This window comes from Cetorhinus maximus, chromosome 5 (assembly GCF_964194155.1).
Source record: "Cetorhinus maximus chromosome 5, sCetMax3.hap1.1, whole genome shotgun sequence".
NCBI classification, from domain to species: Eukaryota; Metazoa; Chordata; class Chondrichthyes; order Lamniformes; family Cetorhinidae; genus Cetorhinus; species Cetorhinus maximus.
In genome coordinates, this window is record NC_135883.1 from 168,192,033 (window position 1) to 168,216,795 (window position 24,763).

The 24,763-nt window shown below is 42.2% G+C and overlaps 1 protein-coding gene across 1 annotated transcript in view; it reads right to left on the bottom strand.

The window, feature by feature from the left end:
• Positions 1-24,763, bottom strand: part of LOC144681151 (dynein axonemal heavy chain 8-like) — a 1,659,468-nt gene that overhangs the window by 954,013 nt on the left and 680,692 nt on the right. The window contains exons 25-27 of the mRNA XM_078542878.1: positions 20,678-20,819; positions 6,445-6,638; positions 1,510-1,636 (exon numbers count right to left, since the gene is read on the bottom strand). Coding sequence (XP_078399004.1) covers positions 1,510-1,636; positions 6,445-6,638; positions 20,678-20,819 — 463 coding nt within the window. The remainder of the gene's footprint in view (positions 1-1,509; positions 1,637-6,444; positions 6,639-20,677; positions 20,820-24,763) is intronic.

The following is a 24,763-nucleotide window of genomic DNA, read 5'->3' on the forward strand; positions in this document are numbered from 1 at the left end:
CTCTATGCATGTCAATCAGCCTTGTTCTGTATGTCACCAGATCAGAGTCCTCATCTGAATCCTTTGCAGCAGAATTCATTTGCTGGTACATACCTAATCATTTCCCTTTTGCCTGCCTGCAGCTCACTTGTGTGCAGTGACACAATATGTGCAGGTGATGCTTCTAAGCTACCCTCTAAAGTACACCCAGGACCAGCGTCTGACCTGATGGCGATTCTCAGATGAAGTGAAGGTGTGTCCTCCTCTTCCTGTATGGCTAGCTAGACAGTAGGTCTGGGGTATTTGAAAGCATTGCACAAGGGGAAGGTTGGGGTGAGGGCAGCTGGTGTGGCTGAAAAAGCAAGAAGAACATGATGCAACCTGTACATCAAACCAGATTTCAGGATGAAGATGTAATGAGATTTCAGAAGCTGCATAAGGCAGGAACATCAGTGACACCCATTGCCATGGCTTCAGTGATCACCACGCCAATAATGCCAAGCATCATCTCTTCTAAGAGGGTGAGAATATGCAGCCATGTCTGTCCCCCTTTGTTGTTGCGTCCTGTTATATGCCACCTTACTCTGCAAGAGTGCAGGAAAATTGTCAGTAAGTGTGTTGCAATGGGCGTCATTCTGTCAAAGATCTGTTAAGGTGATTAATAAACTAATTAAAGTAATTGTCAGGATAAAGATAAGCAGTCCAGTGACATTACCACAAAGCCACTGTCTCCTCTGCTTGGTGTGCTTGCATCTTCTAGAAGTGGCTAATTCTATTGGAATTTAATTCTACTGGAATTTATTTCCAGACCCATAGCAATATGGTTGATCTTTAACTGCCCTCTGTAATGGCTAAGTAAGTTACTCAGTACAAGGATAATCATAGATTGACAACAAATGCTAGCCCTGCCAGCGATGTCCATGTCCCATAAAAGAATAAGTCACAGGATAAGCCACCATCTCTTCTGCTTGGCATGCTTGCATCAGAAGTGGCTAATTCTACTGGAATGTAATGAGATTTTAGAATGAATGTCAAAAAAGGAACTTTTGCCAAAAACTAGTTTACTATGCCAGAATTATGTCACTTTCAAACCAAAACAAATCTGATTTTATTTTGTGTAACAATTTATACCATGAAAATATCCCTCATTCATATGAAAATGAAAATAGAGCTACCTTGGGGGAGGAAGGAATGGAAAGGGAAGGAAAAAGATGAAAATCAACACACATTTTCACTTATCCTCTACATGGGGGCTCAATATTATTAAATTAGCAAATATAAATTATGAAACAACCAGGGCATTTTTTCTTGGGAAATAACTGATCAAGATTTAATCTTGAAAACGAATGAGAAAAAACTGAAAGCCTGCCTCAGAAAAAGACAGTTACACAGCAAACTGCGGAATGATGGCCCAGATGATTTTTTTTTTGCCTTCATCAGCGATGATGGAGACAATGGCAACTTTTATGTGCATGTTGAAGGAACATAAAAACCATGTTATTTAAAGTGTAAATAATCTTTAGCTCATACCTGTGTTCAGTTCAATAAAATCTAATATAATAATGGAGCTGAGTTCCTCAATCTCTTGCTGAAAAGTGGCATAGAACTCTATTTCTGTTCGGAGTTCGTATAGACTGGGATTGCTATCCATGAATTTCTATGCAGAAATGATCAGAAAGAAATTATAAATTCAAATTAAACCACTAAAATTTTTCAGGGATTATATTGAAAAATCTTTATAATTTACCAAAGATGGCTAGTATGAAAAAAATTTCATCATAAGAAGTCATTCGTTTACTTCCCCAGTATAATTAATAGATAATCTTCAAATTTGCACTTATGTTAATATACTGAGCACTATTTTTAAACACATTTCAACAGGTTTAAATCTTCTGAGCTTTAGTGTGGAGCCAAGAATGTTCATGAAGAATGTTCTATTAACAGAGTAAAGTCCGAAATTTGATGTAAGTTGAGAATTCGGTGCAGAGGAGAAAAGAAGTGCTGATTTTTTGTTTTTTTTACTTCTGGAAGCTGATGATGGTTTTTCCTTTTTGTGTCAGCTAGGGAATTGTAACTTGTTATGACTTATACTTTGCTAAACTGTTAATTGAAAATGGATAAACCAACTGATTAGTAAAACTAAAATAAACAATTCAATTAAAGATAATTAACTCATAAAAATATAAATAAATAAGGTCAGATAGACATGACAAGGTATGTGGTGCACTGTGACTATAGCATATAGGAGTTTGTAGAGAGCGCTGTGATCCTGGAGAACCATATGTGTGGTTAGTGCCTGAAGCTTGAGGGGCTTGGGCTAGAGTTATTGAACTGGAGGCTGAGTTGCAATCATTGCAGCCATCAAGAAGGGGTAAAGGTACCGAGACAGCTTGCCCCAGAAGATGGTCACAACTCTTAGGTTAAGTAGAACTTCAGAGTTGCTCAATGTCCAGAGACAGCAGGAGGGTGTGACTATTTATCAGTCAAGGCAAGTGAAAATCCAGAATGTAGTGGTGAAGGAGCACCATACCTTTACTTTGACAACAAGTAGGAGGTTATATGTGCTTGCTCCAGTGAGGATGAGAACAATGACTGCAGGATGGATGGGCAAACTGACAATAGAATCAGTGGGTCATTGAAGTTGGAGGGAATGAAAAGAAGTGGCAAAGGTGATCGACGATGGAAGGGCAGTGAATGTTATATACATGGATTTCAGTAAGGCCTTTGACAAGGTCCCTCATGGCAGACTGGTACAGAAGGTAAAGTTGCAGGGGATCAGAGGTGAGCTGGCAAGATGGATACAGAATTGGCTTGGTCATAGAAGACAGAGGGTAGCAGTGGAAGGGTGCTTTTCTGAATGGAGAGCTGTGACTAGTGGAGTTCCACAGGGATCAGTGCTGGGACCTTTGCTGTTTGTAGTATACATAAATGATTTGGAGGAAAATGTAACTGGGCTAATTAGTAAGTTTACAGATGACACTAAGGTTGGAGGAGTTGCAGATAGTGAAGAGGATTGTCAAAGGATACAACGGGATATAGATCGGTTGGAGACTTGGGCGGAGAAATGGCAGATGGAGTTTAATCCGGACAAATGTGAGGTAATGCATTTTGGAAGGTCTAATACAGGCAGGAATTATACAGTAAATGGCAGAACCCTTAAGTGCATTGACGAGCAGAGGGATCTGGGTGTACAGGTCCACAGGTCACTGTAAGTGGCAATGCAGGTGGATAAGGTAGTGAGGAAGGCATATGGCATGCTTGCCTTCGTTGGCAGGGGTATTGAGTATAAAAGCTAGGAAGTCATGCTGCAGCTGTATAGAACCTTGGTTAGGCCACACTTGGAATATTGTGTGCAATTCTGGTCGCCACATTACCAGAAGGATATGGAGGCATTGGAGAGGGTGCAGAGGAGGTTTACCAGGATGCTGCCTGGTCTGGAGGTTATTAGCTATGAAAAGAGGTTGGAGAAACTCGGAATGTTCTCACTAGAGTGACGGAGATTGAAGGGCGACTTGATAGAAGTTTACAAAATTATGAGTGGCGTGGACAGAGTAGATAGTCAGAAGCTTTTTCCCAGGGTGGAAGAGTCAATTACTAGGGGACATAGATTTAAGGTGAGAGGAGAAAACTATAGAGGAGATGTGCGGGGCAAGTTTTTTACGCAGAGGGTAGTGAGTGTCTGGAATTCGCTACCAGATGAGGTGGTGGAAGCAGGTATGATAGTGGTGTTTAATGTTTAGTGTGCTTGACAAATACATGAACAGGATGGGAATAGAGGGATATGGACCCCGGAAGTGCAAAATGTTTTAGTTGACGGGCATTATGATTGGCGCAGGCTTGGAGGGATGAAGGACCTGTTCCTGTGTTGTACTTTTCTTTGTTCTTTGTTCTAAGTGTGAAAGAAATAGGGAGATACTGGGGAGTCGATACTGTTCTCTACAAACAAAAATGGGAGCTTAAAAGGTTGTGTTGCCTGCCGATGCCAGGGTTAAAGGCATCTCTTCACAGTTAGAGAAGAACTTGGAGTTTGAAGGGGAGGATCCATTTCTCATGCACCATATAAGGACCAATGACATATATAGAACTAGTAATGATGTTCTGCTGAGAGAGTTTGAGGAGTTCAGGTCCAGATTAAACAGAAGGACTTCAACAGTTATAATCTCTGGATTCATATCTGAGACACAAACCAACTGACATAGGCATAAACAGATTAGAAGTGTGAATGCTATGTTGGAGGAGTGGTGTGGGAAACAGGGGTTTATTTTTGGAGCAGTGGTATGGAAAACAAGGTTTAGCTTCGTGGGCCATTGGTAGTAGCACTGGGGAAAGAGTGGATTGTTCCACTGAGATAGGCTCCACTTAAATCAAGCTGGAACCAGTGTCTTGGAGAATTAAATAACAAGGGTAATAGACAGGGCTTTAAGCTAATGAAAGTAGGTGGGTGAGTTTGGGATCAAGATTCAGGAAAATATAATAAACAAAAACAGCATGTCAAGGCTCCAGAGATTGGCATTTTGGTAAAACTGGCAGAGTGGATAAGGGAGGGACAATGAGAGTAGCAAAGGTGATAGCGCATAAGTGACTGGTGACTGGAGTCAAAGAGCCATTTCCAACATAGAAGGAGGACATTTTGCCCATCAAGTTCATGCTGGCTCTCCACAGAGCACTCCAGTCAACACCAATCACCCACTCAATCCCCCTAACCATCCCAGTTTATTTCCCTCAAGGGCCCATGTAATTTCCTTTTGAAATCATTGATTATTTCTGCTTCCACCACACTCATGGGCAGCAAGTTCCAAGTCATTACTACTCACTGTGTAAAAAAAGTCCTCCCTTAAATCTCCTCTGCATCTCTTGCCCAAGCCCTTAAATCTGTGCCCCTGGTCCTTGTACTATCAGCTAATGGGAACAGATTTTATTGTCTACCTCATCTAACCCTGTTATGATATTGTACACATATCAAATTTCTCCTCAATTCCCTTCCTCCAAAGAGAACAAGCCCAGCTTTCCAACCTAACCTTGTAACTTAAACCATCCATCCCTGCAACCATTCTGGAAAATTTCTTTTGCACCAGCTCAAGGACCCTCAGATTTTTCCTATGAATGAGTCAATACTCCAATTGGGGCCTAACCAGAGCTTTCTAAAGGTGCAGCATAACTTCCCTGCTTTTCTACTCAATGCCTCTATTTATGAAGCCCAAGATCCCATATACTTTGCTAACCACTCTCTCTCAATATGCCCTGCCATCTACAAAGATCAATTCCTTCTGTCCCTGTGCCATTAACTCTATATTGCCTCTGCCATCCCTTCTGCCAAAATGACACTTCTCTATGTTAAATTCCATCTGCCACTTGTCTGCCCATTGTGCTAGCCTATTTATGACATGCTTCAGGCAATTTGTATCATCCTCTGTTTGCCACTCCTCTAAGTTTGATATCATCAAATTTTGAAATTTTACTCTGTATTCCAAGATCCAATTCATTTATATATTGCAAGAAAAAAAACAGTGGCACTATCTCTGGCCCTTGGGGAACATCACTGACTGCTATCTTCCAGTCTGAAAAATAACCATTTACCACAGCTCGCTGTTTTCTTCCCTTAAACCATTTTTTTTAACCAATTGGAGACTAACCCTCCTATTCCTGGAGCCTCAATTTTGCCAAACAGCCTTTTACCTGGTACTTCACAGAATCTCAGGATTGTTATGGTGCAGAAGGTGGTCAGTTGGCCATTGTATCTGCACCAGCTCTCTGAATGAGCAACTCACCTGGTACCATTCCCCAAACTTTCTCCCCATGACCCTGCACATTCTTCCTTTTCAGATGATAGTCTAATTCCCTTTCAAATACTTCAATTAAACCAGCCTCCGCCACACTCTTAGGCAGTGCACTCCAAAGCCCAACTGCTGTTTAAAAATATTTCTCCTTATATCACTTTTGCTTCTTTTACTAATTACTTTAAACCTGTGCTCTCTCATTCTCAACCCTTTCATGAGTGGGAACAGTTTATCCCTATCTAGTCTATCCAGCCCCCTCATGATTTTGAATACCTCTATTAAATTTCCTCTCAACCTTCTTTTCTCAAAGGAAAATTATCCTTACTTCTCCAATCTATCTTCATATCTGAAATTCCTCATCCCAACAACCATCCTCGTGAATCTTTTCTGCACCCTCTCCAATGCCTTCACATCCTTCCTAAAGTGCAGCGCCTAGAACTGGATGCAACTCTCTAGCTGAGGCCAAACTAGTGACTTATACAAATTCAACATAAGTTCCTTGTCTTTGCACTCTATGTCCCTATCAATAAAGCCCAGGATACTCTATGCTTTATTAACTGCTTTCTCAACCTGCCCTGCCACCTTCAATGATTTATGCACAAACACCTAGGTCGCCAGAAATAGGAAAAAGAGAGGGCCAAGAAGAAAATTTTTATAGGTGAGGGTTGGGTGGAAATATTTACAATACCTTAATTGTTTTGTCTCTGTCTTCTAGCCACAGCATCTTAAATTTTTGGAAATGTTCTAGTGCACTGGTGATAGTATCCTTCAGTGAGTTGACAGAAGCAGACAGTATAACTATTAATTTGGTTACATCTTTGTGTTCTGCCACGTTGTGATAAAAAGTCTTCAGCTGCTTAAAATTCCGACTTTCGTTCATTTCTGTTCAGGAGAACAAGTTTACATACTTAACAACCCCAAAATAGGTTCTTTGTTTATCTACTGCTAGTCAATGGCCAAAGACTAGGAACCAATTATTTTTGGGTTTCTGCCCGGCTGATGAAAGTACAGCAGAACAGAACACAGGACACTCAAGTAAACATTGCTTTCTGACCTTAATGCCACCACCAGCAGCTCCTTTCACCAGTACCACTACCATGAATACCCCTTTGTCCTTTTTTGTTCATGACATCTTTGTCAATCTCTCCTTTGCCTCCACCTATCACTGGCCTTCTATCCAGCTTCACCTGTTCCACCCCCCTCAAACCGTATAAATTTCATCACATTTTTACTTCTCTTTAGCTCTGAAGAAGTCATACAGACTCGAAACGTTAACTCTGTCTTTCTCTCCACAGATGCTGTTAGACCTGCTGAGTTTTTCCAGCATTTTCTGTTATTGTTTCAGATTTCCAGCATCCGTAATATTTTGCTTTTACCTATGGAATATGAGCAAATTGGGTTCTGCCCCACATCTTGCGTACAGGTCTGTTCTCTGCCATTGGGATCAACCAGAATTTTAGGCCCCACAATTTTTTGAACTTCTAGATATTATGAAGAATCTTCCATTGACACCTTCTTTGTCATGCACCTGTCAATTTTTTCTATCACAAATTTCTATGTCCACATTTTTAATGAAACTGAACTAATATCATGGAAATAGATGATCTAGTCATTATTTTACAGATACTTGTGGGCTCTTGCTCTATGCAAATTGGCTGCAGCATTTCCTACAATACATCAATAACTGTACTTATAATGTACTTAAATATCTTTCAGGAAGTTTGGGTGGTCCTGAGATGTGAAGACCATTATGTAAATGCCATTTTTTTCTTTCCATGTGAACTTGTTCAGCCAGAATTGCTTAATTTGCTCACTTCTTTTTGGCATCTTGTTTTTCTTAACCTTACAGAAGGTAAGTACTAAATTTTTTAATGAACATTATGGCTTCATTCAAATTCCCTGAAATAAACAATATTAATAAGTAAAAATTATACAGCTTTGATGGCCATCGGTATCTAATGCTGTCTCAATCCACAACCTCCTGTTTCAGGTTTGGGAATCCAAGTTTTAAAATAATCAGAATGATCTCAAGTGTTAGTTCTTTTATTCTTTTTCTTCTTATTATTATTAGATATTTGCACTATTTTCTTTTGTCCATTGCCTTAAAATCCTGTTGGCATCCTGCTGTCTTCTGTTTTCCAGCCTAAAATCTACCCATTCTATATATAGCACCCTTCAGGCCCAGGCACTCTGCCATTTCCCTGGCACATTCATAGCTATCTGCTCCATGACTTTTCAAGCTTCTGTTCTTCACTAGTCTTGTTCCCATTTGTAGTCACTCAAACTATTCTCCATTTGCTTATTAGAACTTATCCCAAATTGCATGAGCAGATCATCTGCATGTTTGGGCAATTTGCCAGTGCCAACGAGAGTGCTTTAGTGGCACTCACTCCAATCTGTTGCCCTGGCAGAGATGATCTAAGGCCCTTCTGATCCAAAGAAGAAAGGTAAACAATGAATCCTAATCCCTGAAAGGAACCATTCAACCAAAATAATATCAGCAGGGAAGAGTTCTCTTATCCTTTATAAGGGCGTAATTCCCAGGAACTCTCCTAGAGACTCCTGCTTTAACTAGGCACGCGAGAAATATCTACACTCTTGGTTAGGATCCGGTGTAGTTTTAACCTCAGAATATGTGTTCCATTGACAGACTTGGCCATCTATCAGGTGGGGAATGCTTTGGAGGAGACCACAGGTCTGAAGCAAGTAGGGAGACTGAAACTAGGTTAGTGAGAGTATTGAGATGGACGCAGGGAGGTCCAGACCTTAGGGAAGTGGTGGTTGCCAATCTAGGATAGAAATCAGTGACCAAGGGCATGCTGGGAGGAATTTGAAGGCAGACAACGAGGCAGGTAGGTTTGGGCAGGCTGGAAAATATCGATGATACTCCTGGTCCACATTCATTTCTGCAAGGGCATTTATCTCTTCCATTAAGCAGTCCTTGCCTGCTTTTAGATGTTTTGTTTTTAAATTATTCTTTCACAGAATGTGGACATTGCAGGCATGGCAAACATTTGTTGCCCATCCCTAATTGCCTTTGAACTGAGTGGCTTCCTAGGCCATTTCAGAGGGCAGTTAAAGAGTCAGCCACATTGCTGTGGATCTGGAGTCACATGAAGGCTAGACCAGGTAAGGATGGCAGATTTCCTTTCTTAAAGGATGTTAGTAAACCAGTTGGATTTTGGTGACAATTGACAATGGTTTCAATTACTGAGACTAGCTTTCAATCCCAGATTTATTAACTGAATTTAAAATCCACTAGCTGCCCTGGTGGGATTTGAACCCATGTCCCCAGACCGCTAACCTAGACCCTTAGGTAACTAGACCAATGATATTACTACTACTCCACCATCTCCCTGAAGTGTTGCTTTCCCAAGGCCCAGGAACACCGCCTGGCTCAGGTTAATTATTGGAACTAGGCTAATTCTGAAGCATGTGACCTTATTATAACATTTAAGTGACCAACCCGACGCCTGAGAGTGGGCTCTTTGTTAGACCCTTCCATGCCTCCATTAAAATTGGAAGTGGACAGGTAAAGGTCTGATTTCAGACATTTTAATTTTCAGATATCACCTGACCAATCCATCTGTTTTTGGTAGTTAATAATCCCCCCTGATATTATAGTCAGTCCTTCGGTAGGAATGCATAACTTGAAGGGAGTCAACATAAAGGCCAAGCAAAGGTAGTTTGTAATAATCTACGGAAATGGATCGAGTTTCATATCCCAGAAACTAATGAGACTTTTAACTGACCTTTTAAAAAACAGACTGGGAACTTAAATGAAATTATTCAAACACAGAAACAAGCATGGTGGAGTGGTTTCATGAATGTGTTAACCAGGGGATAGATATGTGTTTGTTTAAATATGAGTTGTAATATTAGGGTGTTCGGGACTGTAAGGGTTAATGTGGGACTGGGAAAACAGTACCACCCACATTATGATATAGAGGGTCACATGGGAGTAGTAGAGTGTAGTAGTGAATCTGGTAGATGTCAGCATGAAGATAACATCTAATCAGGACTATATCATGTATACATGTACATAGACATGTGTTATTGTTCAATCGTACAAATCTTGACACCTCTTAATGAGATGACATACAACCTTACAATATGGTGGCAGCAGGTGAAGGACCCCAAGATCCCTAAAAATGAAAAAGTGCACCCAACTTGAAGACCTCAAATACACAACTGGAGATCACCTAAGAAGCTCCATTACAGGTGTGGAGCTGAAGGGCAGAAGAAAGATCCACTGTGCAGCGTAAAAGGACTCCACCAGAGCATGTGGAGGTCCATTGCGAAACCTGATCGAAAGGAGAGTCAAAGGACCTAGCTAGATCACAAAAGGCTCAGCAAACTCCAAAAAAAAGGCTGAAATAAGCTTTCAAATTTGGTGCAATAATCAGGCAGCATACGCAGACCGATTGTTTTAATGAACAGAGCTTGAAGAACACTACAGCCCGGATCCAGGGTCGGCGCCATAACATGTGGCAATCGCACGTGAACAAGAAAAAAATTAAAGAGAAGTCAAAGCAAAAAATCGGCTAATTTGATTCTCCAAGCTGAGGAAAGCAATGAGCTGGCCAAGACGAGTTATTCAAAAGATTTTCTGAAGAATTGCTGAAGTTTAAAATCCTTAACCGCTACAGGAGCCTTCCAAATTCCAAAAGAAGTGAGGGAAGAAAGAAAAAAAATAAAGCTGAAAACAGCCATGGATCGTACATCCACACTGGCAGGCCAATTAAGGCAAATGGAAGGGCCAGACAGGCACAAAATTGGGCACTATGGAGAAGAAGATTTTTAGGATACATAATAGCATCAGGCTTGAATAAGAAAACAGAGGCTAAACAATTGAATACACTGTATATACAGTAGGCCCAATAGCCAATGATATAATTACTAGACAAGGAATAAATTAACCTTCCGATAACTTTGAAAAGATCATGAAGCTCTTTGACACTAATTTCATCTAAGAAGCAATAAAATTTTGAAGCAAGCAAAATTTAACAATTGAGTCCAAAAGCCCAGAGAACCAGTAGACTTTTTCATAAATGAGTTATACAAAAGCTGAAGGGGAACAATTATTTGGGATACAACTGGTAATCACATGGAAAAATATGGGTTGATAAGGAAGAGCCAGCATGGATTTCTAAAGGGGGAACTGTGTTTAACTAACTTGCTGGAGTTTTTTGAGAGGTAACGGAAAAGGTTGATGAGGTTAACGCTGTTGATGTGGTGTACATGTGGTGCCCCTCACTGAAGTTAAACTGACTGGTTTGTAATTGCTGGGCTTATCCTTACAACCTTTTTTGAACAAGGGCGTAATGTTTGCAATTCTCCAGTCCTCTGACATGACTCCTGAGTCCAGGGAAGACTGAAAGATTATGGCCTTTAAAAAGGCATTTGACACAGTGCCACACAACCGACTTGAGAGAAGTTATTGCTCACGGAATTAAAGGGACAGTAGCAACGTGGATACAAAATTGGCTAAAAAATATGAAGCAGAGAGTAATGGTCAATGGATATTTTTCAGGCTGGAGGAAGGTTTGTAATGGAGTTCCCTAGGGGTAGGTATTGGGATCCTTGCTTTTCCTGATATATATTAATGATCTAGAACTTGGTGTGCAGGGGGAAATTTCAAAGTTTGTGGATGATACGAAGCTTGGGAGTGTTATAAACTGTGAGGAGGAACTTCAAGAGGACATAGACAAGTTGGTGGAGTGGGCAGGTAGGTGGCAGATGAAGTTCAATGCAGAGAAGTGTGAGGTGATGCATTTTGGTAGGAAAAACAAGGACAGACAATATAAAATAAGGAGTGAAATTTTGAAGAGGGTGCAGGACCAGAAAAGCTTGGGTGTATATGTGCATAGATCATTGAAGGTGGCAGGACAGGTGGAGAGAGTAGTTAATAAAGCATATAGTGTCCTGGGCTTTATTAATAGGGGCATAGTGCACAAGAGTAGGGAGGTTATGCTGAATTTATATAAGGTACTCATTAGACCTCAGCTGGAGTATTGTGTATAGTTCCAGGCACCATATTATAGGAAGGATGTGAACTCACTGGATAGAGTGCAGAAGAGGTTTACAAGAATGGCTCCAGGGAAGTATGGTGGAGGCAGGTTCAATCGAGGCATTCAAGAGGACATTAGATGATTATTTGAATAGAATCAAACAAAGTGCAAGAGTATGGGGAAAAGGCAGGGCAGTGGCACTAGGTCAGAATGCTCATTTGGAGAGTTGGTGCAGACATGATGGGCCGAAGGGCCTCCTTCTTTGCCGTTAAGATTCTGTGATTGAGTTGGCAGTGAGTGAGATGTCAGTGAATCTATGATGGGCCTGTGTGAGGTGATGGCGTAGTGGTATTGTTGCTGGGCTAGTAATCCAGAAACCCAGGGTAATGTTCTGGGGACCTGGGTTCAAACCCTGCCACGGCAGATGGTGGAATTTGAATCCAATAAAAATATGGAATTCAAAGTGTAATGATGACCATGAAACCATTGTTGATTGTGGTTAAAAACCCATCTGGTTCACTAATGTCCCTTTAGGGAAGAAAATCTGCTGTCCTTGCCTGGCCTACATGTGACCTCCAAACACACAACAATGTGGTTGACTGTTAAATGCCCTCTGAACAAGGAAATTGGGGATGAACAATAAATGCTGGCCAGCTAATGATCCCATGCCCTATGAATTAAAGAAATGGGATGGTTGCCATACCCTGGTTGCATGGGTGGGGCCATTCACCCTCTATCTGCATTGGATGGCCATCCTCTTCTGTGGCACTGACCACCACTACCACTGTCTGCCATGCTGGATTGGTGATGCCACTGCACATCCTGCAGCCAGATTGGGGGTAGAGGATATCACAGCAGGCCTCCATGGTGTCCAAATGGTATTCCAGTGATGTGTCATTAAACCTGTCAGCTGCAGTTTTTTTACTTATGTGGACATCTTCTCTGTAGTCGTGGGCTGGAAGCACTGAGATGTCTGCACGCAGCTGGGCTTTAAATATGACGCCCTGCATGATAAAGTGGCGAGGTGATGACATGGGAGGCGAATAAGACCCCGTCCACCATGGAAACATTGTGTTTCCTGGAATGCACAAGTAATGCGGCGGGTTTGGGACGATACAGTGTGAAAACCCGGCATCGCGGGTTTTACACGCCCGCTACCGCACTTAGTGCAAACCTGGGATGATTCCATCCAGGGTGTGGAATTTATACAAGATTTATCACATTACAATCAAAAGGGGGGGTTTGCTTCAGTCATTGTCAAGAGTGTGACTTCTGTACTGTATGAACTGCGGGTTTAGGGGCGACTTGTAAAGATAACTGCAGGCAGGAATGATCACCCACACAGAGGCAGATATGGTTCTCTGAATAATCATCAAGGTGAGCATGGTTCAGAAATTAATGGAATAACGTTTGTCAGTATTGACTGAAATTGAAGAGATAGTACAGGAGAGAGGACTTTAAGAATCCTGGGATATTGGGACCGTTTCTGGGGGTGGTGGGGCCTGCACAAGCTGGACGTTTTCAACAGGGCTGGGACAAATATTCATGCTAGTGCTGGTGGACAGGGTTTAAACTAGTATGGCAAGGGGATGGGAACTTCAGGCTGAATTCAGATGGGGCAAAAATCAGAAATGGAAATTAAGGCAGACAATTAGTGAATAAATCTGGAAGGCAGAGGAAGATAAAGTAAGAAAATGAAAAAAGAAGAGTTTGGCGGTGCTCAAGAGTATATACTGCAAGAAAAGAGCATAGCAAATAATCATTTGAGCGGAAGTCAGAGATAGATATGTGGCACTACGATATCACAGCTATTACAGAAGCGTGGTTTAAAGAGAGACAGGAATGACAACTCAGTGCTCCTGGTTGTAGGGTTTTCAGACAAGATAGGGAGGGGTATAAAAAAGGAGGAGGAGGTAGCATTTTGGTCGAAAAAATAATTACAGCTGTGAGAAGGTGTGATATGTTAGAAGGGTCATTAAATGAGGTCATATGGATTGAGCTAAGGAACAAAAAAGGGGCAGCAACACTACTGGAAGCATATTATAAACTCCCAGTCAGAATGGTTTTGAAGAGTAATGTATGTAGGCAAATCTCTGGCACATGCAAAAACAATACAGCAGCAAGAGTAGATTTTAACCACCCCAAAATTAATAGGGGTAGTTTTAGTATGAAAGGAATGGAAGGAACAGAATTCTTGAGGTGTATTCAGGAGAACCTTTTTTGCCAGTATGCAGCAAATCTAACAAGAAAGGGCACAGTTCTGGGCTTAGTTTTAGGGAATTAATCTGGGCAGGTAGAAGAAGTGGCAGTGGGGGATTATTTTTTTGGTAGGGATCATAATTCAGTTAGTTTTAACATAATTATGGAAACGGGCAAAGAACAGGATCTAAAGTTCTAAACTAGATTAAGGTCAATTTAACTAAACTGTGGAATGAGTTAGCAAAAGTGTACTGGAAACAGCTACTTGAAGGTAAACCATTGTTAGGGCAGTGGGAGGCATTCAAAGGGGAGATTCAAGGAGTTCAGAGTAAACATGATCCCACAAAGAAAAAGATAGGATGGCCATAATTAAGTGCCTTGAATGTCAAGCAGCATACAGGGTAAAATAAGGCAGAAAGGAAAAGCTTATGTCAGACACAGAGAACTCAATACTACAGAAAACTGAGAGGAGGATGGAAAGTGCAGGGGTGAATTTACAAAGGAAATTAGGAAAGCAAAGAATAGACATGAAAGAATATTTAAGTAAAATCAAAGAGAACCCAAAAATGTTTTATCAATACATTAGTTAATTAGGGCTGGAACTCCCTCCCTAACACCACTTTGGGTGTACCTACACCACATGGACTGTAGCAGTTTAAGAAGGCAGCTCACCACCACCTTCTCAAGGGCAATTAGGGATGGGCAATAAATGCTGGCCTAGCTAGCGACGCCCACATCCCATGAATTAATTTTTAAAAATTGAGTTAGAGGATAACTAAGGAAGAGTAGGACCCATAAAAGACCAAGAAGGTAACCTGTGAGTAGCAGTGGAAGATGTGGGTCTGATTCTTAATGAATACTTTTGTGTCTATCTTCACAGAAGAGGGGGACAATGCAGATTTTGTAGTTAAGGAGGTGGAGTGTGAGATATTGGATGTAATAAACATAGGGAGAGGAAATATTAAGAGGATTAACATCCTTGAAAGTGGATCAGTCACCAGGGCCAGATGAAATGCACCCCAGGCTGAATTGAGTTGTGTTATTTGGCTGAAGGACTTCTAGTAGGATGCCCAGTTGCATGTATGCATTTCTTCTGAGGAAAGAGACACTTTGACTACAGAGAACATGGAGGGTCTCTGTAATCAGTTGTCCCTTATGGCAAAGAGTGGCTATGATCTGATCTTTCACCTTCAGATTTGTTTTCCCATGACCTTGATGTTTGATGGCTAGACAGGAACTGTGTTGAGCCATGCTAAATGATCAGCCAGTATGGAAACACAAACGCCTGCACAAAGCTTAAGGTGGGTTTTAAAACTTCTAACTTCCAAAGTGACAGACCAGAAGTCTTGTTGATGGTCCTGCACTTCTCCCAAAAAATCTAGGGTGGCATTTGTCTGTTTGTGGTCTATGTTCTGGTTAACCTGTAAGCCATATTTTTCTGTGCTTTCTTCCCTTAGTGGAGTTTTAAAATGTTCAGAATCACTGGAAGTGTCCTGTCCTCACATCGGAAATGGACACAATCAAAGGTTTCAAAAGTGTTAGGAAATAGAAACAGTTTAAATAAGTTATATTTGTATTTGCAGGTGTTAGGAATGAGCTCTAGCTTTAATGTTTAAGTTTAATTTTGTATTGCTGTACTTGTGTGTTGACAAAAGGTCAAGTTGAGTTTTAGTTTCACTTTAAAAGGTGCCTGCATTTCGAATGAGAGTTTTACGACTCCTGGGCAAACATAAGAGTATAAAAAAAAGGTGCTGTTGCCTAGCAATGGGTCCAAAGAGGCAGGCCCCACCCACACACACATATAGAAAAAATGAGAAGAAGCAGTTTTGAGTTCAGTTTGAAGACAGCTGCCAGGAGAGACTGGACACAGAGAGGGAACTACAGAGAGAGTAGATTTCCCAAAAGAACCAAAAGGTCCCAAGGCCAAAGGAGTGAAACAGAAACAGGAAATGATCCTAAGCAGACCTTCTAGTGAAAGGAAGGACACGGACCTGGAAAAGGCCCTGTAAAGTGAAGATAAGAGTGCAGAGCAGAGAAAGGCTTCAAGTTAAAGAGACGAAGGCTACAGAAACAGATTTAAAATAATATAAAGGCTTGAGAAGCCAGGAGGCCCAAAGAGACAGCCGAAGGTCTGTAACTCTTTGCTATGGGCATGTAAAGCAGTGGTACACTGTTGATGCTGAGTCAGTGAGAGTGCATGGAAGAAAGTTTGAATGTATGTGGTGACCCCGGGAGAGGAATATCGGAAAGAGAGTCAAAACCCTGGAGGTGAACGCTTGCAGAAGGCGTCTGAGAAAACTTTGGTTTGGGAGAAGATTCCAAAGCAAGTTCTTGGAGAGTGGAAATTGGAAACCCTTGTACGAAAGACAGAGTTCGGTGAGACTGGTTGGCTCACGGTGTAACAAGCATCAGGGGAGTTGATGAGAGATCCATAGCACCTGTTTGGGGTGGCATTTTTCACTTGGTTTCAGAGTGTGGTACACCTGACCACAGGTCGCCTATTGGTTTACATGGATTGTGTACTTACTAATGGTGCAATTGTCTGCTATTTTATGTTGCCCGTCCAACCTTAGGGTTGGCGGATGGGCAAATCGGCCAGGCGGCCTTTAAATTTTTCATGAAACCCCAGCCAAGGGAGGGATGAGGTTTCCGTTATGAAATAAAATAAAAATAAAAATCTGTGGACAGCACTTTTATCATCTATATTGTCAGGTGCCTGATTGTGAAGTTCAGGAACTTTTTTTTCTACTTTTTAAAACTTTATTGGAAAATTTTCGGGTCTGCAGTGCTCGCCTGCACCCATGTTGACGTCATTGCCCACCTTCTCCCCGCCTCTATCCCAGCAACACTGCTCTTTTCAGCGCATGCTCCACATTGGCTGGCCATTAATTGGCCAGCCAGTGTGAAATTGTGTTCGGGGGCCAATCACGGTCGGCAGTCTGTTTCCCAGCTGATCCTGGGCCCATCAATCGCGCTTGCCCGTCAAGCTAAAAATTCAGGCAACAGTGAACATTAGAGTAAAAACCATCTTAGTTTGTGCTCGATATGACTGACTCCAACCAGTGGATAGTTTCCCTACTCATTCCCATTGACTTCAATGTTGTTAAGGCCAATCACTCTCATGTCACTTCTGGAATTCAGCTCTTGTCTATGCTTGGACAAAGGCTGTAATGAGGTCAGGAGCCAAGTGGCTCTGCAGAACTCAGACTGAGCATCAGTGAGCAGGTTATTGGTAGTAAATGCCTGTTGACAGCAGTGTCAACTATACCTTCCATTCCTTCGTTGATGATTGAGAGTAAACTGATGTGGTGGCAATTTGACAGTTTGAATTGTCCTGTTTTTTATGGAGAGGAGGTACCTAGACAATTTTCCCATTGTTGGGAAGATGCCAGTGTTATAGCTGTACTGTAACAGCTTTTCTGGGGGTGTGGCTAGTTTTGGAGCACAAGTTTTCAGTAGCGCAGCTGAGGTATTAAGGATCCACAGTCTTTGCTGTATCCAGTTGCCTTCAGCTATTTCTTTGTCACATGGAATTAATTTAATTGGTTGAACACTGGCATCTATGATGCTAGGATGTCAAGGGGACTGATAGATCATCTATTTGGCACTTCTGGCTGAAGATACGTTTTTTATCCATTCAAAGGGTGTGGGCTTCACTGGCTAGGCCAGCATTTATTGCCCATCTCTAATTGCCCTTGAGAGTGGGGAGCTGCCCTCCTTGCAACGTTGCAGTCCATGTGGTGTAGGTACACCCACAGTGCTGTTAGCAGGGGGAGTTCCAGGATTTTGACCCAGCGACAGTGAAGGAATGGCAATATATTTCCAAGTCAGGGAGGTGAGTGGCTTGGAGGGGAACTTACAGGCCGTGGTGTTCTCATGTATGTGCTGCTCTTGTCCTTCTAGATGGTAGTGGTCGTGGGTTTGGAAGATGCTGTCTTAGGAGCCTTGGTGTGTTTCTGCATACATCTTGTAGATGGTACACACTGCTGCCACTGTGTGTCAGTGGTGGAGGGAATCAATGGCTCCCCATCCACAAACAATCAAGACGGCTGCTTTGTCCTGGCTGGTGTCAAGCTTCTTGAGTGTTGTTGGGGCTGCACTCATCCAGGCAAGAGGAGAGTACTCCATCACACTCCTGACTTATGCATTGTACATTGTGGACAGGCTTGGGGAGTCAGGAGGTAAGTTACTCGCTGCAGGATTCCTAGCCTCTGACCTGCTCTTATAGCCACAGTATTTTATATGGCTAGTCCAGTTCAGTTCCTGGTCAATGGTAACCCCCCAGGATGTTGATAGTGGTGGGATTCAGCAATGGTAATGTCATTGAATGTCAAGGGGCAATGGTTAGATTCTCTCTTGTTGGAGATGGTCATTGCCTGGCACTTGTGTTCCATGAATGTTATTTGCCACTTGTCAGTTCAGGCCTAGAGGTTGTCCAGGTCTTGCTGCATTTGGACATGGGCTGCTTCAGTGTCTCAGGAGTAGCGAATGGTGCTGAACATTGTGCAATCATCAGCCAGCATCCTCACTTCTGACCTAATGATGGAAGGAAGTTCATTGATGAAGCAGCTGAAGATGGTTAGGCCAAGGACACTACCCTGAAGAACTCATGCAGTGATGTCCTGGAGCCAAGATGATGACCTCCAACAACCACAACCATCTTCCTTTCTGCTAGGTAAGACTTCAGCCAGTGGAGAGTTCTCCCTCTGATTCCCATTGACTTTAAGGGGAGGTGATGGTGTGATGGTATTGTTGCTGGACTAGCAATCCAGAGACCCAGCATAATGCTGTGTTCAAATCCTGTCATGGTAGATGGTGGAATCTGAATTCAATAAAAATCTGGAATTAAAAGTCTAATGATGACCATGAAACTTGATTATCATAAAAACCCATCTGGTTCACTAATGCCCTTTAGGGAAGGAAATCTGTTGTCCTTACCTGGTCTGGCTTAAATGTGACTCCAAACCCACAGCAATGTGGTTGGCTCTCAAATGCCCTTAAACAAGGACAATTAGGGATGGGCAATAAATGCTGGCCTAGCCAGTGATGCCCACACCCAATGAATTTTAAAAAAGCTCCCATTTTGTTCGGGCTCCTTGATGCCACACTCGGTTAAATGCGGCCTTGATGGGCAGTCACTCTCACCTCACCTCAGGAATTTAGCTCTTTTGTCCATGTTTGAACCAAGGCTGTTGTCCATGTTTGAACCAAGGCTGTAATGAGGTCAGGAGCTGAGTGGCCCTGGCAGAATCCAAGCTGAGCATCAGTGAGCAGGTTATTGCTAAGTAAAATCTGGGAAATAAGAATACTGGTCCGAACTGATTTTTCCTTCTGGGAACCGGATGTGATGTGACTGAGCTCTCTATATCCTGTTTCCACTGTTTAGCATAGAACATGGTACTGTGTGGCTTCACCCAACACGATGAAAGGTGTACTCAGTGTGAAGGTGGACTTTTTTACAAAGACTATGTGGTGGTTAACCCTACCAATACTGTCATGGACAGAGGCATCAGAGTCAGGTATGTTGGTGAAAATGATGTCATGTAGGTTGTTTCCCTTCTGTTGACTCTCTTACCACTTGTTTCAGGCCCAGGCTGGCAGATATGTCCTTGAGGACTCAGCCTGTGGTCAGTAGTGGCACTACTGAGCAGCTCTTGGTGATGGACATTGAAGCTCCCCCCATGTAGGTTAGATTCTGTGCCCTTGCTACCCTATGTGCTTCATCCAAGTGGCACTCAAAATGGAGGTGCACTTATTCATCAGTGGAGGGATAGTGGTAGATGGCAATCAGCAGTAGGCTTCCTTTGCCAGATTTGATCTGATGCCATGATACTTCATGGGGTTTGGAGCCAATGCTGTGGATTCCATTGGCCACTCCCTCCTGCCAGCTTTGGTGGGTATGCCCTGCTGTTGCAATAAGACATACCCAGGGACGGTGACAGAGGGGTCTGGAACATTGGCTTTAAGGTAAGATTTGGTGAGTATGGCCACGTCAGGCTTGACTGGTTAGGCGGACAGCTCTCCCAATTTTGGCACAAATCTCCAGATGTTAGGAGGACTTTGCAGGATCAACTAGACATATATGTGCCTTTGTCTTTTCTGGTGCCTAGGTCAATGATGGGTAAGCTTTTTAAAAATTAATTCACAGGATGTGGGCTTCGCTAGCTGGGCCAGCATTATTGCCCATCCCTAGTTGCCCTTGAGAAGGTGGTTTTACTCTTTCTTTGTTTTTCTGTAGTGACAAGGCACAGCTGTATGGCTTACTTGGGCATTCCAGAAGGCAGGTAAGAGTCAACCATGTTGCTGTGGGACTGATGCACATATCAGCCAGACTGGGTCAGGATAGCTGGTCTCCTTCCCTGAAGCACATTAGTGAACCAGGTGGGTTTTAATGCCAATCCATTGTTTTCATGATCATCGTTACTGAGACTAGCTTTTATTCTATATTGTTGTATTAAGTTTTACCTCGGTGTATTAGTTTTCAAATCGTCATGAAATAACCAAATTTCAACTTTTTTTTTTCCAAATAGGCACAGCACATATGCAAATTTGAATAATGCTCTTTTTGAATAGGGGCTCAAAATAATGAGAATTCACCATCTGTCTTAACTTTCTTGCTTTCAAAAATTATATTAAGAACACAAAATGTTTTTAGCAGAACAAGGTCCTCATGCTCAATAGCCTTGTCCCTTTTTATCTGGCACCCCTCACCTCCTGCGTCCTGTGCATCATCAGCATTCTCCTGATAATTTTTCGATTGCCTCCACTGTATGACCTTACGGCTCACATCCAAAACCATCTGGACTATTCGGTTAATTCCATGCTGGATATCATCCAGATTTGGTACCATAACCTATACCACAAAAAGCAATGTAAAATTAACAAAAAATGTAATTTTGCATCAACACGGCTGAGTTCTGAGAAGTGCTTACCTTAACCCAGGCTTGTCCTGCAGGCTGGATGTGGCCCACGAAGCCTCTTTATGCGGCCCCCGCCTGGAACCAGTTTTCAAAATTGCAGTCAAACAGGTGAGTTTCAATGGAAGATCCTGCATGGAACTGCTCCTCCAATCAGAGACTATTTCGATCCCTCATTTGCTGCTGATACTGAATCTATCAGCAGCAAATATGGGAGAGAAACAGTCTCTGGCTGGGGGAGCAGTTCCATGCAGGATCTTGCAGGGGGAGCGTTGGTGAGTGTGCTGAGGGCTGCTGAGCTGGAAGAGTCTTCAGGGCTGAAGCCCAGGGAGCCAGGTACATCAGGCTTGGGCCCAGGGGAGTCATGTTCATCGGGCCCATGGATGGCAAAGTTTTGACGGCCCGGGATGTGTGTCGGCCCTGGGAGGGCGAAATCACGTCGGGATGTTTGAGGGAGTGAGTGAGTGCCCGTGAATGTGTGAGGGAGTAAGAGTGTGTGAGGGACCATAAGACGTAGAAGCAGAAGTAGGCCATTTGGCCCATCAAGTCTGCTTCGCCATTCAATAAGATCATGGCTGGTCTGATAAACCTCAACTCCATTTTCCTGCTTTTTCCCCATAACCCTTGATTCCCTTACTGATTTAAAATCGGTCTATTGCTGCCTTGAATATATTAATGACCCAGCTTCTAGGGCCCTCTGTGGTAAATTATTCCACAGATTAACTACCCTCTGAGAGAAGAAATTCCTCCTCATCTCTGTCTTAAATGGGCGACCCCTTACTCTGAGATTATGCCCTCTGGTCCTAGACTCTCCCACAAGGGGAAACAACCTCTCTGTATCTACCCTGTCAAACCCCTAAGGTCGCCTCTCTTTCTTCTAAACTCCAATGAGTACAGGCCCAACTGACTCAACCTCTCCTCATAAGAAAATCCCTCCATCCCTGGGATCAATCCAGTGAACCTTGTCTGGACTGCCTCCAATTCCTTAGATAAGGGAACCAAAGCTTTTCACAGTATTCTAGCAGTGGTTTAACTAATGCCTTGCATAGTTTTAGCAAGACTTCCCTATTTTAATACTCCATTCCTGCTGAAATAAAGGCCAACATCCCATTTGCCTTCCCTATTACCTGCTGAACCTGTATGCTAGCTTTATGGGATTCATGCACGATGACCCCCAAATCCCTCTGTGCTGCAGCTTTCTTCAGTCTTTCTCCATTTAAATAATAATTCAGCTTCTCTATTTATCCTGCCAAAGTGAATAACCTCACACTTTTCCACATTATATTCCATCCCACATTTTTGCCCATTCACTATATCCCTCTGTAGGCTTTGTGTCATCCTCATCACTTGCCTTCCCACCTATTTTTATGTAATTCGCAAACTTGGTGACAGTACATTCATTTCCCTCATCCAAGTCATTAATATATATTGTAAGTAAAGGTGGCCCCAGCACTGATCCCTGTGGTGCTTCACTAGTTACAGGTTGCCATGTTGAAAATGCCCCCAGTATCCCAACTCTGTCAGTATTAGTTAGCCAGTCCTCTATCCATGCTAATGTGCTACCCCTAACACCATGGGCTTTTATCTTATTAAGTAGCCTTTATATGTGATGCCTTATCATGGTGCCTTTTGGAAATTCAAATATATTACATCTACTGGTTCCCCTTTATCTATCCTACTGGTTCCCTCAAAGAATTCTAATAAATTTGTCAGGCAAGATTTCCCCTTCATGAAGCTAAGCTGACTCTGCTTGATTAGATTATACATTTCTAAATGCCCTGCTATTAAATCCTTTTTAATAGGCTTCAACATTTTCCCAATGACAGATGTTAAGCTAACTGGCCTATAGTTAGCAGTTTTTTTTTCATCTCCCTCACTTTTCGAATAAGGGTGTTACGTTGGCAGTTTTCTAATCCTCTGGGACTTTTTTCCAGAATCTAAGGACTCTTGGAAGATTACTACCATGCATCCAATATCTCTGGAGCTATTTCCTTTAATATCCTAGGAGGCAACCCATCAGGTCCAGTTAACTTATCGGCCTTTAGCCCCATTAGTTTCCCTAGTACTTTTTCTCTAGTGATAGTTATTGTATTTATTTCCTACCCCGCCCCCTCCCCACCCCCTCCCGCCCACTCCCCCACCACTTTTATCCCATGATTATTTAGTATTTTTGGTATGCTATTAGTATCCATGAAGACTGATGCAAAGATTCAACTCCTCTGCCATTTCCTGGTTCCCCATTATTATTTCCCCAGCATCATTCTAAGGGGCCTATACTGACTTTGGCCTCTCTTTTCCTTTTTGTATATTTAAAGAAGCTCTTACTGTCCATTTTTATATTACTTGCTAGTTTACCCTCAATTTATTTCCTCCCTCTTTATTACTTTTTTTGGTCATCTTCTGTTGGTTTATAAAACTTCCCCAATCCTCTAGCTTACCACTAATCTTTGCCTCATTGTATACTTTTTCTTTCACTTTGATACTATCCTTAACTTCCTTGGCTAACCATGGTTGGTTTATCCCCCTCCTACAATCCTTCTTGCTCACTGGGATATATCTTTATTTTGAGTCATAAACTATTTTCTTAAACGTCTGCCATTGTTCATCAACTGTCTTTTCTGCTAAACTCCTTTCCCAGTCCACTCCAGCCAACTCTGCCCTCATTTCTTTGTAATTACCCTTATTTAAATTTAGCACAGATGTTTCCAAACTAAGTTTCTCACTCAAACTGAATGCTAAATTCCATCATGTTATGGTCACTGTTTCCTGGGGGTTCTCTTACTCTGAAATAATTTATTAAACCTGCCTCGTTACACATTACCAGATCCAAAATAGCTTGATCCCTGATTGAATCCACAACAAAATTTTCTAGGAAACTGTCCCAAATACACTCTATGCATTCTTGCTCATGGCTACCACTGCCAATTTGATTTTCATAATCTACATGGAGATTAAAGTCACCCATGCTTAATCTACTGCCTTTTTTACATGCCTTCGATATTTCCTGCTTTATTTTCTGTCCAACAGCATAGCTACTGTTAGGAGGCCAATAGACTGCTCCCACCAATGTCTTCTTCCCCATGTTATTTCTTACCTCCACCCATATTGATTCCACACCACATCTTCTGATCCAAGATCGTTTCTTGCTATTGTACTTATTCCATCTCATACTAATAAAGCTACCCCACCAGCCTTTCCTTCCTGCCTGTCCTTTCAAAAAGTCACATACCCCTGAATATTTAGTTCCCAGCTTTGATCTCCTTGTAACTATGTCTCCATAATGGCAATAAGACCATACCCATTACTCTGTATTGTGCCGTTATTTCATTTATTTTGTTTCGAATACTATGTCCATTTAAGTAAAGAGCTATTAATTTTGCCCTTTTACCATTTTTTTTCCCCTTTGACCCTATTTGCTGCTTTTTAAAAATGTTTGTACACTATCCCTTCCTGCCACACTTGGGTATCATTACCTAAGTAGCTGCCCTGCAAAGCCGCCATGTCATTTTGCTTTGTAAGCCTACTTATCCCTTTTCCAGAACTATTTCCCACCCCTCCTCTCCTCTATTTAGTTTAAAGTTCTCTCCATAGCCCTAGTTATTTGATTCACCAGGATGCTGGTCCCAGCATGGTTCAAGTGAAACCCAACCTACCGGAACAGCTCCCTTCTACCCCACTACTGATCCCAGTGCACCATGAACTGAAATGCATTCCTTCCACACCAATCTTTGAGCCACACATTTAACTTCTTGACTTGATTTAATCTATGCCAGTTTGCTCATGGTTCAAATAGTAATCCTGAGATTATTACCTTGGAGACTCTGCTCTTTAATTTAGCTCCTAACTGTTCAAAATCTTTCAGCAGAACTTCCTTTCCAGT